Source organism: Glycine soja, chromosome 5 (genome assembly GCF_004193775.1).
Source record: "Glycine soja cultivar W05 chromosome 5, ASM419377v2, whole genome shotgun sequence".
Lineage (NCBI taxonomy): Eukaryota > Viridiplantae > Streptophyta > Magnoliopsida > Fabales > Fabaceae > Glycine > Glycine soja.
Window position 1 is genome coordinate 5,706,110 of NC_041006.1, and position 16,233 is coordinate 5,722,342.

Sequence of the window (16,233 nt, forward strand, 5' to 3'; positions counted from 1 at the left end):
TGCATAACTTCACTGTATCAGGGTGACACCAAAACAGATCACGTACCACAACTTCATCCTTCAATCTATGCCTATGAATATATTGATCATGTTCAAAAAGCTTCATTAGATGTTACATATGAGTATCACTTCCTCTGACTGAAGAACGATATGCACTTCTTGCATTGTAAATTTATTTGATTGTGGTGCAACTGTTGGCATTGTGCTCCTTCAACGTTAGCAGAATGTTTCTTGGTTTCACCATCGACTTTATCATATCAACAATAATATTCTTCTCATCCTTAGTCAATCGCCCAACATATGGATGTCCAACTAAGGACTTGGCCAATTCATGATTGTGAATCCCCCATATCAACTTCACCATCCAACCTTCCCCTCCATGCATTGGTTTCCCATGAAGCCTAAAAGGACAACCACATTTCCTACTCCCAGTGTCTCTTCTAACAAATTCTTTCTTCCTACACTTATACTGACCGCTCCTTTCACATCCAATTAACACAAATGAACTTCTTCCTCTACTACCAGTATGTGTGTCAGACCTCATAATGATTGCAACAAATCCATTTTCATGAGCAACCGATCGAGCCCACAACAAAACATCATCTCGGGTACCAAAGACCTACAACGCAACCCCAACATATTAATTTTTATACAAAACATACATTCAACCAAATGATTCAACCTATATGAACATCATTACCTGTGAAGTATTAAAAGCATCCGAACAATCAACATGCGATTCATTCACACCACATTCTTGTTCATTTTCTTAATCCATATCAACTTCTTCAAATATCTTATTGTCATACGTCCATTGATCTTCGTTCATCTTAACGACAAATAAATAAATTATACATCATTAGCAAGTACATTCAAAATTTACAACTACATATGAATTACCATATTAGCAAAACTAAAAATAGACTAAATAATAACTACATACATATTAACAACTAATACAACTACATTCAAAATTTAAAACTAAATAATTGACTTAAACTAAATACAAATTTTGGACCTAAATAATTTCAATTTTGACTTATCATATATTAAATTTGTAATAACTAACTAATTTTAAATTTCTACAACAAATTACCCAATACGTACTACAAAAACACAATAATAATAAATTTTACGAAACATCTAATTCAAAAAAAAAATACTTCAAAAAAATACAAAATCTAGTCTATTACAATAAATTTTACAAAACATCTCATTTCACCCTAATTAACAATTACAATATATAAAACTATAACTAACAACTAATTAAACGTTTTACTACTACAACAAAACACAATTTTTTATACCTAACTTATTTAATATTATACCTAAATTAATATACCTAATTATGAAATACAAAAATTAAAATATTAATAATATTCATAAATATTAATTTTTAAAAAAAACAAAAATAGCAAGCCTATTACGAAAGAACTTCTTTCGTAAGCTTCTTACGGAAGAAGTTCTTCCGTCAAAAGCATTTTACAATTAAGGAAGAGGTTCTTCCATAAAAAGGTTAACCAAGACCTTCTTTCATAACTCGACAAATATCTACTAGTTACCCAGAAAAGCAATAAAATGTGTACCTCCGCCGGAAAAAAAAACCATAGGTACGAGTTTCGTCTTCACCCAACCGCTACCTCTCTCAACACTTATAAAAACAATCACCAACGATAGCAACCGGACCACAATGAAAAAAACACAGGTTGAAACATAAAAGAAAAAGCAAAGCACTGGCAATTTAAAGAAAAAACAGGCAGGGGCAGAATTGCCATTTTCAAAAAGTATTGGGTGCACCTAACAATTCCCCATGAACGACCATGATGCAAGGCTTCTACTTCCTGTATTTTATGTTTTGCTTCCTGCACCATTCAGGTCTTTATGGGGGTTCAGGAAGGAAAAAGGCGTGTAGGAAGTAAAAACTATGATGCTATAGAATTGGGTTAGAGAAAGCAAGGCCCACACATGAGTATGTATTCGAATCCGTATCCGTATACGTATTTGGCGTAGGGAGTTTCGAAGCCAAGGTTAATAATATACGGAAAATGCGCGTGTAAAATAAAATAAAATCGATGATGATTCATTTATTCCATTACAGAAGAAGAAGAAGAAGAAAAGAGAAGAAGCTTCTTCTTGGTTACCTTGACAGACAGAGAGTGGAGCAAACGACAAATCAGCGAGTTGGAACATTTTGTGTTTGGTGGAGATGCCTGTAAGTAGATCATGTAAATGTTATTTTTTAGGGTTTTCAATTTCAATTTTGGATCTCTCTCTCTAATCATAACGTTGTTGCGATGCAGATTCGGAGCTTGGTAGAAGTGGAGCCACCAAGCCCACTGAGATACTTGATCGGCGCCGCCGTTATGATGATCGGAGTTGTGTTACCAGTCGGTTACATGATGTTCCGTAACAAGCGCGTCCCCTCCTCTTCCTCCTACTCCAAACAGACGTAGGTGTGCCTGCCCTTTTTTTTTCAATTTTATATTCTTATTTCATGAAAACCACTGAATCCATTGTAATTTGGATAATTGAAATGAAAAAAAAGAAGTGGAGTTGAACTTGTTTTTAAATTAGAGTTTGTAGATCCAATTGGGTGCGACTAATCTTGATTGCTATTTCAGGAACAAGGTTTTGATTTGATATAGAGAATTGGAGATGTGCTGCTGATGGTGGTGGTGGTTATGATGTGAGAAGCCTCTGGTTTAGTGGATTTGGATTGATTAGCTTAGAGGCCTCAACAGATCTACCATTATTTGTTCAATTGTAAATGCATTTTGACATCCCAAATCTGAACTCCTATACATGCTGCTTGTCTTTCCATTAAGATACTCCTGACTCAATATTGTGTAGCACAACAAATTTTCAATGCACGTTATTTGCTTTTATTTATTTATTCCCTTTAAGCAAGAAGAAAAATCTGACTGTTGCTGCTTGCCTTGACTTTTTGATCTCTTGGTTTTGTTCTATGAGAATACTGGTGTCGTGAATTTATATTGGTTTTTGGAATTAGGAACTTGAAGTTGCCCAGTATTCTTTCAAATATATAAATCCTCTAGTAACTGCCCTGTTAGCTGAAAGATTTATGGGTGAAAAGTAATATGTTTAGTTTGATAAGGCTAGTAACTATTTTTCATTCATGTAGAGACTGTTATAGTGGTGTATGGCATACAAGAATAGTTATGATAATTTTAGTAGAATCATGTGCGTATGGGTTATGCATCACCCATCTAAATTGATCAGATCTTGTCCCTATAAACTTTTACATTGAGGTGTTGGGGGAAAAACTGTGGAAGGCATAATAGTGGGAAGCAATGTAGTTGTTGGTTTTCGAGATGATGAAAGAGTACGTTTGGTGATAAAATGACTTAAGAGGTTTGACCCTTTAGTGATTAGCTCAATAATATTTTGCCTTTGAGCTTCATTTAAGTACAGCATGTGAATATGTTAGCTGCTGTTATAGAGAAACCACTGCTGCTCATGCTGGACCTCTAAGGCATGACCCCTCCTCTCCCCCAACAAAATATATTGCTGTGTGCATATGGTCTCTATCAAGCATTGGTACATTTTTGGTTGTAGGTAGTTCTTGGTTATCAGCATTAACCAAGTCAAGATTTTTTATTTATTAATAAAAACATTATGAAAGTTTAGGCAAAAATACCGGATGCACTTATGTGGAAGAATTCATGACAAAGAAATGAATCATATGGGCTGTTACTATCATGTATCATTTATGAACTTTTGATCTGCTAAATACTCAAACCCTTAACGAGCAATCACTGAGAAGTGAGAAGCATTAAGGCCTAGTTAACGAAACCAGACACGGTTTGTAAAGAACTAAGTTTTGTTTCTTCATGTCTTAATTTTGAACCCAAATTTGACTAGAGCTCCTTTAAATTCTTCATGGTAGAATATTGTTATTTTTATTGGAAATAGAATAAAGCTTTTTCCCTGTATAAGTCAGCATGACATCATCTGCCCCATTTACTAGTTAGTGAAATGGATTTAATTTAGTGCCGGTTTATAAGATCTCACGTTTATATAATTTCGAATGGATGTTTTTGGTGCAATCTGGAATAATTTTAAGCCATTCAAGGCCACCTTAAATATTCAAATGATGGTAAATATCGATTATATCATATGTTCGTGGATATTGACTTAAACATGGGAAAGCAGTTGCATTGCCGACTCTATTTCTATTTTAGATCCGTTTATTAATTTTATAAAAATAGTGCCGCATAATTATTTTCTTTTAACTATTGTTTATAATGTAATCAATATTATTGTGTATAGTGATTATTTCCTTAATATTTTTACTACATGTTTTTTCAATGAAAAATGAGTATTTACAATATATAATCTTTCTATAATTTATTGAAAAATGAAATAATAAAAAACCATAATAAATAAGATAATCTTGTCTTGATGCAAAATATTTTTTTCTTAAAAAAAAATCCTTAGTTGTTAAAGGTGTTGCAATTGGACGGAATCATTATAGAAGAAACCCAACATTTATAAGGTAAATATTTTGATCATTTAGGCTCAAAGTTGGCTTAGCCTAGGTGCTCAGTGAATTACTTTGCCCACCTGCCCACCTAGCAAATTTCTTATGCACCCAGTAATTTTTCATTTTTTTCTAAAATTATATCCAGCAAACTTACAGATTCGTAATCTATAAACTTGCGAATTCGTAATCCGAAGGCTTACGGATTGGTACAAAATTTATTATGTAAATTTACATGTATATTAATATACATTAAAAATTTTAGTATTATATATAACGACATTAATTATTCTATAACATAATTGTTTATTAACTCAGTTGGTTAGAACATCGTGTTAATATCGTTCAAATCCATGAAAATCTTAAACCTACAAGAGTTAAGGTGTCTTCAACTAGAATATAATTCAAAGACTCCTACTATTTGGCGAGAAGATAATCACTTTGTCTTAACCTATCTTATATCTTATCAAGAGAGGTTTATAAAAGTCAATAATATTATATATTTGGGGTACATGTAATCCTTAGTTAGTAATTCTCTTACCTTTATGGCTTATTCTTGTTTAAGCATCAGAGTCTTTTTAGTCGTAAGCGATCTCGTTGACTGGGAATAAAAACATAAAAATAAAAGTATCAAATCGAAAGCAAACTAATCTCAACAACTTGCTCAATGGTCTGTGTGAGGAGCATGTGAAAGCTCCCTTTGTTCACATTGGAATAAATCCCAAAATAAGAAGGAAGAACTATTGTTATTTATAGGCTATTATCAAAAATAGTTTGTATAGAATAATTTATAGGCTATCATCAAAATGCATGAATCAATTAGGATGAAATTATTTTAACTTAACGAATGATAAGTCAAAATCATATGTGTATAATTGCATTAAATTAAATACTCGGAGAGAAAATTAATTGTCCATAGTATTTCTATAAGAATTACAGAATAGTTTTAGTTAAAGTCCCATTTTTTCGATGAACTAGAGGTTAAAACCAAAAAAAGAAAAAATAATAATAATGTATATAAGTTCAAATTATTCATACCTCTAATATAGTATTTTTAATATTAGTGGTTTCAGATTTTAAAAAAAATACCACATTATTCATTATTTCCCTTACCCGAAAAAAATTAAAAATTAAAAAAAAATCTGAAAACTCAATAACTTCATTTTGTTTTTTTTTTAAAGAAACAAAATATTTTTAAATTATAAAATACGTATGTCATAAATTGTAATAACTTAAAATATATTTAAATTTATGTTAAATATTATGGATGTGACACTTATATGTGAAAAAAATATATAAAAAATTAAATATATTTTTCATACTTGTACTTTTTTTTATTAATTTATTGGTTTAATTATCCATTTAGTCTCTATAGTTTATAAACTTATCTATTTTAATCCCTATAGTTAATAAGTGATTTTTTAGTCTCTCTAGTTTATCTTTTAATTTTCAATAGGTCTCTACTGGTACTTGTCCAGACCTTTTTGTTACTCTTCTCGCATTGCACCACTGATGACAAGTGTGTTTGCTCTTCTCGCACCACACCGCAAAACTTCCTTTGCATTTTCAATTAGAAAATCCTGTTGTCAGCTTGCTTGTCATACCTCGAAAGAATTTGGTCATGAGCAGAAGTGGGTCTTCATTTCTTTAAACGAAAGAAAATCAATCGAGTTGTAGCAAAAATCAGCGACAACTTACTTTCCTGAACTGCTGACAGAAAGAATTGAATACGAATCATGTGGAACAGGAGTACTAATGTGCTTCTTCCCTTGCTTGACAGGTAATGGTTCAAAAAAATCTCTCTTGGGTCTTCTTGTTTTTGACAAGGAGTTGTTATTTCCAAGAGATGGATTTGCAGAGTTGTTTAATTGAAAATTTAATAGCTTCAATTCCCTTTCAATTACAAATATGGCAAAATGCTCTCTACTGTCTAATGGAGTTGGTAGAGGAACAACAAAAGGAAAAGATCTAGCATCAAACTCACAGATAATAACACTATTGTTGGTTCCAACAGCTACAAGATATGGCTGCAAAGTATGTACAACCATACAATACACCTGCCCCAAAAGTTAGAGGCAAAATTAAGTTTGACCAAACTCATTACTAGGTAGAGTCAACAAAAAGAATGGGAAATTGGGCATGGAATAATAAGGGCTGGGCTCAAAATTCAGCTTCTTCTTTGTTAAAGAGGATTTATTGGGCTGAGGAATGATAAGCATATTATACAACATACAAAAACTGATTGAAGTAAAGTTTTCCACACATTTTCTTATAGGATTTTCTAATTGAAAATGAAGAGGGAGTTTTGCGGTGTCGTGCGAGAAGAACAAATACACTTATCATTGATGCAGTGCAAAAAGAGCAACGAAAAGGTCCTGAGAAATATTATTTAACGGTATTCAACAATTTAACGGTAAGGACCTATTGGAAATTAAAAGATAAACGACACGGACGAAGATTAAAATGGATAAGTTTAAAAACTATAGGAACTAAATGAATAATAAAACCTAATTTGTTTTATTTAACTACCAAAATTTGAAATTTGTTAATGTTTAACTTTTTACCCTCGCATGTGTCAAAAGATAACATGAGAGTCTAATATAGTGTCACACTTACAAAGTATAAACTTAAAACAAACAACAGTGAAAAAAGAAACTATTTTAAATTCATATCATTCAATAATTTTTTTTTTCAAAAACATTAGTTCATTTTTTTAATTAATTTATTATTTTTTTATTACAATAAGTAATATTATAAATTAAATGATGATAATAAAACATATTTTAAATATTGTTATCATAAAATTCAATAAATTTCTCATTCATGAAAAGATGAACTTGCATTTTGTCACTGTATTCTAAACTTCTAACTAATTTCTTTTCAAAAACAGATCAAATTAAATAAATAAATTAAAAACAAATAAAGAGAACACAATGTCAGATAGATGCGAACTGACATGGGTGATTTTGTTGGATAAGGAATAACCATTGGATGAAATAAGATCTCTTCTATAACTCTAATTAGCACATTTTGTACTAACGAAAAACAAACCCAAGAGTTGAAGAAGAATCAGAGTTCAGAATCCATGGCAGGTGCTATAGTAAAGTACGGAATCATAGGAGTAGGAATGATGGGTAGAGAGCATCTTGTGAATTTGTACCATCTTCGCACCCAAGGCGTGGCAGTTGTTGCTATTGCTGACCCTCATCTTCCCTCTCAACAACTCGCTCTTGACTTAGCACACTCCTTTACTTGGCCTCTCAAGGTATTATGTCTTTTCTTTTATTAATATAACAAATTCATCTCTTGATTAAATTTCTCTGGATATATTATATTATTATTATTATTATTTTGACTTGGATATAGAGATACTATTGATGAGGTTTCATTTATAAACATCTAAGTTCTATCTGCAGTTATCTGGGCAGTATTTGTAGTTTGCTGATAGTTTAATTAAAAATTAACCATCAATTTAGTCCCTCGAGTATTACCCTCTCTCCTTAGTAATCCTTAAAGTAATAAAAACTATATAAGTAATCCTTCAAGTATTACATATCTTTCAGTTTAGTCCCCAATTTGAAGGGTTTTTCAATATTTAGGGGGACTACTAGGCATTATTTCTAATACTTGGGAGATTACTTATTAAAATTATTTTAAGAACCATTCAGGAGAGAGGGTAGTGCTTCAAGGATGAAATTTAAGTTTATTACGTTTAATTAAGCGGACAGTGCTACATAGTTAGGTGAATGAATGAATAAATGACCTTGAGTTGAAAGTTGTGAAGGTTTTCTCAGGTCACCAGGAGCTGTTGGACAGTGGACTATGTGATGTTTTGGTGGTATCCACTCCTAACATGACCCATCATAGGATTCTTATGGACATTATCAATCATTCCAAACCCCATCATGTACTGGTAGAGAAGCCCTTGTGCACCACAATCTCACACTGCAAAGAGGTTTGTCATTCCTTCCATGAAATTGGCCTAACTGTTAGAATGTAATTTTATAAGGGTTTGTAAATATTTAATTCTCTTTCTTTGCGCTCTCTATCAGGATGGAGGTACCAACTATACTTGTGTCATTTCCTTTACTGTTATCATGTGAAAGCGCAATTTTGATATTAGATGTATTACTTCATAAACAAGTAATGTGTGCTTGGCATAAACTGTTTTTCCTTTGACAAATGAGTATTGTTATAGTTGGATGCCTTACAATTAGCTGGGGAAGGTAATGAGTGCCCTTCTGTTAGGAACCAAGAATTGAAATAAGAAAAGAAAGGATTTTATTGACCAGTAAGAAAAGAACCCAAAATAAGAGAGAAAACTCTACTTCAACCCTTCACAAAGGATCACAAAGTGCTAATGCTCAATCTACAAATGATCAGATCTCCCTCTCTCCTATCCTTCTTCCCCTATTTATATCTAATAAACCCCTCTAACTAACTAACTAGCTCATTAACAAACTAACTTTCCCTTCTCCTTATATCCTAACACCTTCAGTAGCTTGTACTCTTTCTGCACTGAAGAAGAAATAGAAGAAAGAATAAATAGTGATAGTTTGGTTCTTTGTTGTCATGGTAAATACTAAAGAAAATAGAATTTGCTTCTTGATCTTTACAAAAAAAGGAGTAACTAACTGATTGTATTGTGTTGTGTGCAGTGTGTGTGTTTTTCATTTAGTTAAGGTAGACTGGATTAAATGTGTTGTAAATTATTTTGGAAAATATATAATTGGAAATCTTGATTAGGTAGCAGGGTATTGAATTATGCCAATTTTTATCCTCTAATGAGTATTTGATAGTGCACTAATTTATTGTCCTTGTGTGTTACTTTGGATTAGGTTGTCAATGCTGCTAGAAAGAGACCTGATATATTGGTACAAGTTGGACTGGAATATAGATACATGCCACCTGTTGCAAAGCTGATAGAAATAGTTAAGGGAGGAAACCTTGGACATGTCAAAATGGTAGCAATTCGGGAGCATCGGTTTCCTTTTCTGGTTAAGGTTAGATTTTATACAAACTGAAACTACATTACATGTTTTTTTGTTCTCATAGTGAGAAGCTGAAAAGTGATACTCGTTATAGGTGAACAATTGGAACCGGTTCAATATTAACTCAGGGGGCACTCTGGTAGAGAAGTGTTGCCACTTCTTTGATCTGATGAGACTGTTTGTTGGTGCAAATCCTGTTCGTGTGATGGCTTCTGGAGCTATTGATGTTAATCACAAGGATGAAGTATATGATGGAAAGGTAGATTAGATGCTGCACTTGAGTTACAATAATTCAATGACCAAGCTTCAAACATTAATCTTTCTATTAATCTGTATGATGCCTTGACTAGTTGATTAGTACTGATTATAATCTCTGTATAATGTTCTTCAATCCTAAAAAGGAAATATGCACTGAGTTTGGTTTCATTTGTTCTATAAAATGCATTTAAAACCAGATAGTCTTCTTGAATAGTGAATGTAATAATCCTGAAGAACCATTAAATTAAAATCTGAACATGTTTTGGGGGAAAAATATATATTATGTATCTTTGTGCACCCATCACTCACAGGCTAGGGAGAATTTTAGAACTTGATATGCGATTATTTGAAAGATTTGGTTAGAGAGAATTGAGGTTCCGTGTTATTTGTCCTTTGTTGGTGAGGATATAGAGATTATGACTTTTTCCTATATGAAGATTAAGGTATATTCTGTTTTACAATGTTCACAATTAAGGACTTCAGTTCTTAAATTGTCACAGTTCTAAGTGGAATATATATCATCATATATGAGCTTCTGTGCGACAATAGTAATTAGCATGGGGTTTTCTCTAAACATTGTTGTTTCATATTATTATTCCTATTCAGTAGTTTGCTTTGGGCAGGTGCCAGATATCATTGACAATGCATATGTTATAGTTGAATTTGACAATGGTTCTCGAGGAATGCTTGACCTTTGTATGTTTGCTGAAGGGAGTAAAAATGAGCAAGAAATATCTGTTGTCGGTGATATTGGAAAGGTAAAATTCTCTCCCTATAATCCATTCACTGTTATCTTCAATTGTATTTCTTGTGGTAAGTTCTTGATTAAGATACAATTAAGCTTGATGAATTATGCTTCAGTGCAACTTTTCAATGATAGGGTGCATGATTTAAAACTATAATAAACAGACAACCAGTCTTTCTTGCACGAGTTTCTTTCATACGTAAATGTTATCAAGATGTTATCATGCTTTGCATCTCAGCTTAAACCATTCATAACAGGGAGAAGCCTTTGTTCCTGAGAGTGTTGTGCAGTTTGGTACCCGAGAGGCGGGGCGAGATGGTGTCCAGACTTTGAAAGCTGAGGATCACAGGATAAAGTGGGTAGCTTCTCTGTTAAATATTTCATCAATTAACTAAGCTTTGAGATGGTGAAATGAAATTAAAATGGTTCTTAATTCTTATTATTATGAAAAAAAACTTTTGTTGTCTGGATTTTCATTTTGTTCTTTTGGTTGCTACAGATATGATGGGTTACACCATGGGTCTAGCTATCTGGAACACCTTAACTTCTTGTCTGCAATCAGAGCAAAAGGAGAAAAGGCTCCTAGTGTAGATCTCCAAGATGGATTAATATCTGTTGCTATGGGAGTTGCAGCACAGCTCTCTATAGAATATGGTCGATTTGTTTCTATTCAGGAAGTTATGAATGAGTGCAAAATTTGAGTGTTGCAACTTGGAAGTGAGAGTAATGGTTGTCTCTGCTGTTATGTGTTCTTTGACAAAGGGATGCTGTATTGTTGCTATCACTGCCTCAAGAAAAAGTGCAAAATGATTTGTGAAATTTACATTTCTTCCACCTAAACTTTAGTCAATTGGTAACTTTAGCTCCTATGTTTTCTGCAACTCATTTTCTGTAAACTGAAACAGTGGAATGTTAGGAATCAGAGCTGAAAATTTTAGCCAAATACACGAGCTAGAATCTTTTCTTGGGAAGATGTGATGCATATACATGTTTAAACCGTTGCCTTGATGTTTTAGCCACACAAAAAAAATGCTAGAATGTTTCAGCAAACGAAGTTAAATCCATTCTTCTGTAATGTATGGTATCGGTATGATGAAAAAAGAGAATTAAATCCATTCTATGGTAATGTTCATTTCATTATCCATGAAATAAAGGAAAAGTTCATCTTTGATTGTCACCCTCTGCTGTTATGTGTTCTTTGACAAAGGGATGCTGTATTGTTGCTATCACTGCCTCAAGAAAAAGTGCAAAATGATTTGTGAAATTTACATTTCTTCCACCTAAACTTTAGTCAATTGGTAACTTTAGCTCCTATGTTTTCTGCAACTCATTTTCTGTAAACTGAAACAGTGGAATGTTAGGAATCAGAGCTGAAAATTTTAGCCAAATACACGAGCTAGAATCTTTTCTTGGGAAGATGTGATGCATATACATGTTTAAACCGTTGCCCTGATGTTTTAGCCACACAAAAAATGCTAGAATGTTTCAGCAAACGAAGTTAAATCCATTCTTCTGTAATGTATGGTATCGGTATGATGAAAAAAGAGAAATTAAATCCATTCTATGGTAATGTTCATTTCATTATCCATGAAATAAAGGAAAAGTTCATCTTTGATTGTCACCCTCTCTTTCAGCAAAATATAGCATCTAAATCTTCCGTGTCAGTTTTTTTAGAATGTGTGTTATGGAGAGCTGATGGAAGTCAAAGCTTTCTACAAATTTATGAACTAAAATAAAAAGGTTTATAACTTTTCACATAATAGCTTTAAACTCTTCGTAATAACCTCTATATACATGGAATGTATGGATATACCACGTGTGTTGTGCAAGCAATTAACATGTAATATAGGAATGTAGGATGCTTCGTGATTTAACGAAAGGACTAACATGAATGACGAATTACTAATTTAGGAACTAATATTTTCATTTCGTTAAATTTACGAAATAAAGTGACAATGCTTGTCAAATTCAAGGACCAAGAAGGAGGTTTATTCATTTAATTGATAGCCCTATTAATAATGACCTCCACCTAAAGCTTGCCATTGGAACCGTGAATAGCACACGCAATGAAGAGCACATGAAATCTAGGTCAAATTTGATAGCCTAAAACAAAATTACCCTCGACCATATTCTTGAATACATGTCCTAATCTACACCCAAGTAGAAAAATAAAAGAAAATGTAAAAAGTATTTGATGTAACAAGAAAAAAAAAACAAATAAAAGTTGTTAATGAAGCACTTAAAAACGCTAGGGTGTTGACATATCATTATTCTTGAAAAAAAGTTTACCACACTTAAATTTTTCTGAGTGATTCTATATTTCAAAATACACAATAACCTTGATTAATATAGAGAGAGCATATGTGAGAACATGTTTTCATTATAGAGAATAATTAATCATACTTTCAAGATGATTTGACAAGATATCGTTGGCCAAATCATCGCCACTCAATTAAGGAAATACCAGCACATTAATTCATTATGAAATCAAACATCCAAAATGACACATTAAGAAAATAGTTAAAATTTTATGAAAACTACAAAAACATTTTAAAACATGCATTACGATTTTCAACTTATTTATTATACTATACCATTTACCACTTAAATAAAATAGGAACGAAAAAAAAAATCATGCTCATGGTTTTCTTTAATTTTTCATCTCGCTCAAAGCTCATGGTCAAATTACCCACACCAACGCAGGGAGATTGCCAAACAACAGACCAGAACATAAACGGATTCTAAAATAATAATAGCACGATATTTGCCGTGATGAAAAAGTCGACGAAAAAAATAAATAACAATTCCGGCACATAGTAAAAAAACTCACATCATTAATCTCAGCTGTTCTTAGTACTAAGACAAGATTTGGGGGGAAAAAGCATGATTCAGGCGTTCAAAACTGACGATTTTCCTAAAGTCTACATATAATGCACTCCAAATACTTGGAAAATGAAGCAACATACGATAACTGCAACAAAATCAACGGTAGCGACGAAGGGAAAGAGTGTTGTTTCTCTTCCAGGTTGCCCTGCGGGATGGACGATTTTTGTGGTAGAGATGTCCTCTGCCCCGTAAACCCCTGTTACTTTTCCCAGCAGAAGTGAGGCCACGCAGTTCCCTGTGTTTATGGACTGGGTTGCAGAGCCAGTTGATTCTTGGATCATTTCTAACAGCGCTGTGGGCAACATCCACCAGAATGACCTCAAAATATTTGTAAGTCGAGTCCTGTAACAACACATAACAATAGAATCAGTCCAACCAGTCAGCAATTCATATCCAGGTTTCACTTTCAACAATGCAAAGATAACATACCTCATTCACCCAGTATGAATTGAGAACCCTGAGGCCACCCAACTTCCTTCCAGCTCGCTCCTCGGCAACAGACCTCTTGCTGCGCTGAAATTTCAGTTGAGTAACACCTTGGTTGGTGGGCTTACCATAAACAATACCTTTTGGAACTGGTCTCTTCCGGCCACCCCTTCGTACACGAACACGGTAAATCACATAACCCTGGAATGTTACAAGATCATAATCAAAATCAAGATTCAAATGAAGCAAGGTGCAAATACTCTACCAGGACTGGCCCAGTTGATAGTAATGGACAAAGGCATAAGCAAGGTGCAACTCAACCATGCATTACTTACAAGGTTTCTGCCTGTTACAGGAGCAAATTTGATAAAAAGAAAACTTGCTTGATCTAATGATGTACAGCTCATTCTACTGTGGCTGGTCTCAGGAAGCATCCAATCATTTGTACATATGCAATTTCCAAAAGACAAAATACACATGCCTCTGTAAACCGCTTAACCAGCACTCTAGTGTCTTCCACTAAATTATAAATATTATTTTACCAAACTCAACTATGCATTACTGACAAGGTTTGTTTTTTCATAATTCCAATAGAGCTAAGCAGTCATGTCACATTTTCACAAACAATTTAAACAGGATAGGAACTACATACAATTCTTGCTGCTTTGGTGAAAAACTGTACCAATTGTTACATAATTTTTTTAATAAGGAAATTTGCTTAGTCTAATGATGGGCAGCTTGTTCTACTGCAGCTGGTCTCAGGAAGCATCCAATCATTTATACACATGCAATTTCCAAATGAGAAAATACATATGCTTCTGGCCACCACTTGACCAGCACGCTATTATCTTCCAGTCTCAGAAATTTACCTAACTCAATTATGCATTATTCAAATGATTTGTTTACCCTGAATACTAATGTCACAATTTCACAAACAATTAGAAAAAATAAAAAATGAATTACACGCAACTCCCACTGCTTCGGCTGTTGGAGGATTGGGGCAAAACCATCCAGCTAAGAATGAAATTTATTTATAGGTAAACACTTCCAACAAATTTCCACCAGGATTTTTTTACAGAAAACAGTTTAAATATTACTCTCGCAAAACCAAATGGAAATAAATTTATCAGGTGAATAAACCCCAAAAATCATGTCAAACAAATAAAAATTTCTTCACCTGCTTAGCCTTGAAACCCAAGCGGCGAGCCTTGTCTGGGCGAGTAGACCTTGTCAAACGGACAATAGAAGGTTGCTGGCGGTACTCCCAGCACCTCACCCGCTGCAAGAATCTCATAACATCAGACTGCTTCTTGCGCCATAGCTCCGAAACATACTTGTAAGCACCTATTGCAACATATTCCAATAAAATAATCAATTTTCACTCATTCCAAAACAAACAATGCCTAATTTCACTTGAATAGCAAAAATGCTATGAAAGAAAGGCTCAACCAGCATAACCAATAGAAATCAGCCTTACAAAAAACTAAATAGGAACAGGTGACAACGCCTCCACACAAAACATGAACCTTACATATATCATTAACCATTAATTCCATTTAGATTGATAGAGAAAAAGTTAAGGCTAAACTTGACGCAAGCACTATAAAATTGCATAGTAATTTAAATCTCGTAAGTGCAATCAACCAAAATGATATGAACACCAAAACCAAATATGAAAAGGAAACACTAAATTCATGAATAAATCTCACATTCCATAGACAGATTTTCAACTACTTAACGTTCCTCACTATCAAATTATAAGCATCCAAAATGAAACGAAAGGAGTGCATCTTAGCATGCACAACTTGACCGTGAATACTACGAACAAAAGATCGAAGCAACACATTGATCAGAAAACCAATATAAAAGAAAGTAATGAAGGGATGTGGAGAGGAAATACCCATCGTGAAGCGCAGTCGCAGTAGCGAAAAACTAGGGTTTTGATAAAGTGTTGCTCTAAGTTTTATAGACGCCACCCCTTGCTTAACCCTAGATCAATAGATCTGAGCCGTCCGTGAAATTTGCATAACCTAAGTGCGTTAGAACCGGGTCGAGCCCGTTAGTTTTGCATGACCTAAGATCCGTAAGAAGCGGGTTGAACGTATTGGGTCGACCCATTTAACTGCATGAGTGTCATTTGTTAGTTTACTTATTGTATTTTCATAATTTTAATTTTGAATATTTTTTAAATGTATATTTTAACTAATCATAAATTCAAATTCAGGTTATGGCACATTTTTTTAAATATATATCTTAACTAATCATTTTGAATATTTTTTAATGTATATCTTAAGTTTCTTTTGACAAACTTTTAAGAAAAAAAGTGAAAGCTTCTTTCTAAACTAAAATTAATTCTCCCATAACTAATCATTAGTTAGTTGGTGAATACTCTCATACAATTTTTCTAAAAGATAAGAAGACATCTA

General features: G+C 33.2%; 3 protein-coding genes across 6 annotated transcripts; 2 read left to right on the forward strand and 1 right to left on the reverse strand.

The window, feature by feature from the left end:
* Window positions 1-2,054: 2,054 nt before the first annotated feature.
* LOC114412182 lies at window positions 2,055-2,916 on the forward strand. Of its 3 annotated transcripts, XR_003666601.1 has the most exons (3): window positions 2,055-2,212; window positions 2,301-2,453; window positions 2,622-2,916. XR_003666601.1 is itself a non-coding variant. In XM_028375986.1 (2 exons), exon 1 carries the CDS (start codon window positions 2,295-2,297, stop codon window positions 2,451-2,453), a length of 159 nt encoding a protein of 52 aa, XP_028231787.1. In that variant the 3' UTR covers window positions 2,622-2,916. The 3 variants fall into 3 exon arrangements, 2 of the variants coding, with proteins under 2 accessions (XP_028231787.1, XP_028231786.1); XM_028375986.1 differs by lacking the exon at window positions 2,055-2,212 and having other exon boundaries at window positions 2,295-2,453; XM_028375985.1 differs by lacking the exon at window positions 2,055-2,212 and having other exon boundaries at window positions 2,295-2,449.
* Window positions 2,917-7,457: 4,541 nt separating this feature from the next.
* Window positions 7,458-11,911, forward strand: LOC114412183 (inositol 2-dehydrogenase 2). 2 transcript variants are annotated; one of them, XR_003666602.1, is made up of 8 exons: window positions 7,458-7,766; window positions 8,286-8,456; window positions 9,340-9,504; window positions 9,587-9,751; window positions 10,374-10,508; window positions 10,753-10,850; window positions 10,995-11,301; window positions 11,747-11,911. XR_003666602.1 is itself a non-coding variant. In XM_028375987.1 (7 exons), exons 1-7 carry the CDS (start codon window positions 7,587-7,589, stop codon window positions 11,194-11,196), a joined length of 1,116 nt encoding a protein of 371 aa, XP_028231788.1. In that variant the 5' UTR covers window positions 7,458-7,586; the 3' UTR covers window positions 11,197-11,466. The 2 variants fall into 2 exon arrangements, 1 of the variants encoding a protein (XP_028231788.1); XM_028375987.1 differs by lacking the exon at window positions 11,747-11,911 and having other exon boundaries at window positions 10,995-11,466.
* A 1,354-nt stretch (window positions 11,912-13,265) lies between these two features.
* On the reverse strand, window positions 13,266-15,815 carry LOC114412184 (60S ribosomal protein L15-1). The gene is made up of 4 exons (XM_028375988.1): window positions 15,708-15,815; window positions 14,985-15,151; window positions 13,811-14,008; window positions 13,266-13,723 (listed from the first exon to the last, which is right to left on the reverse strand). Exons 1-4 carry the CDS (start codon window positions 15,709-15,711, stop codon window positions 13,478-13,480), a joined length of 615 nt encoding a protein of 204 aa, XP_028231789.1. The 5' UTR covers window positions 15,712-15,815; the 3' UTR covers window positions 13,266-13,477.
* Window positions 15,816-16,233: the final 418 nt, after the last annotated feature.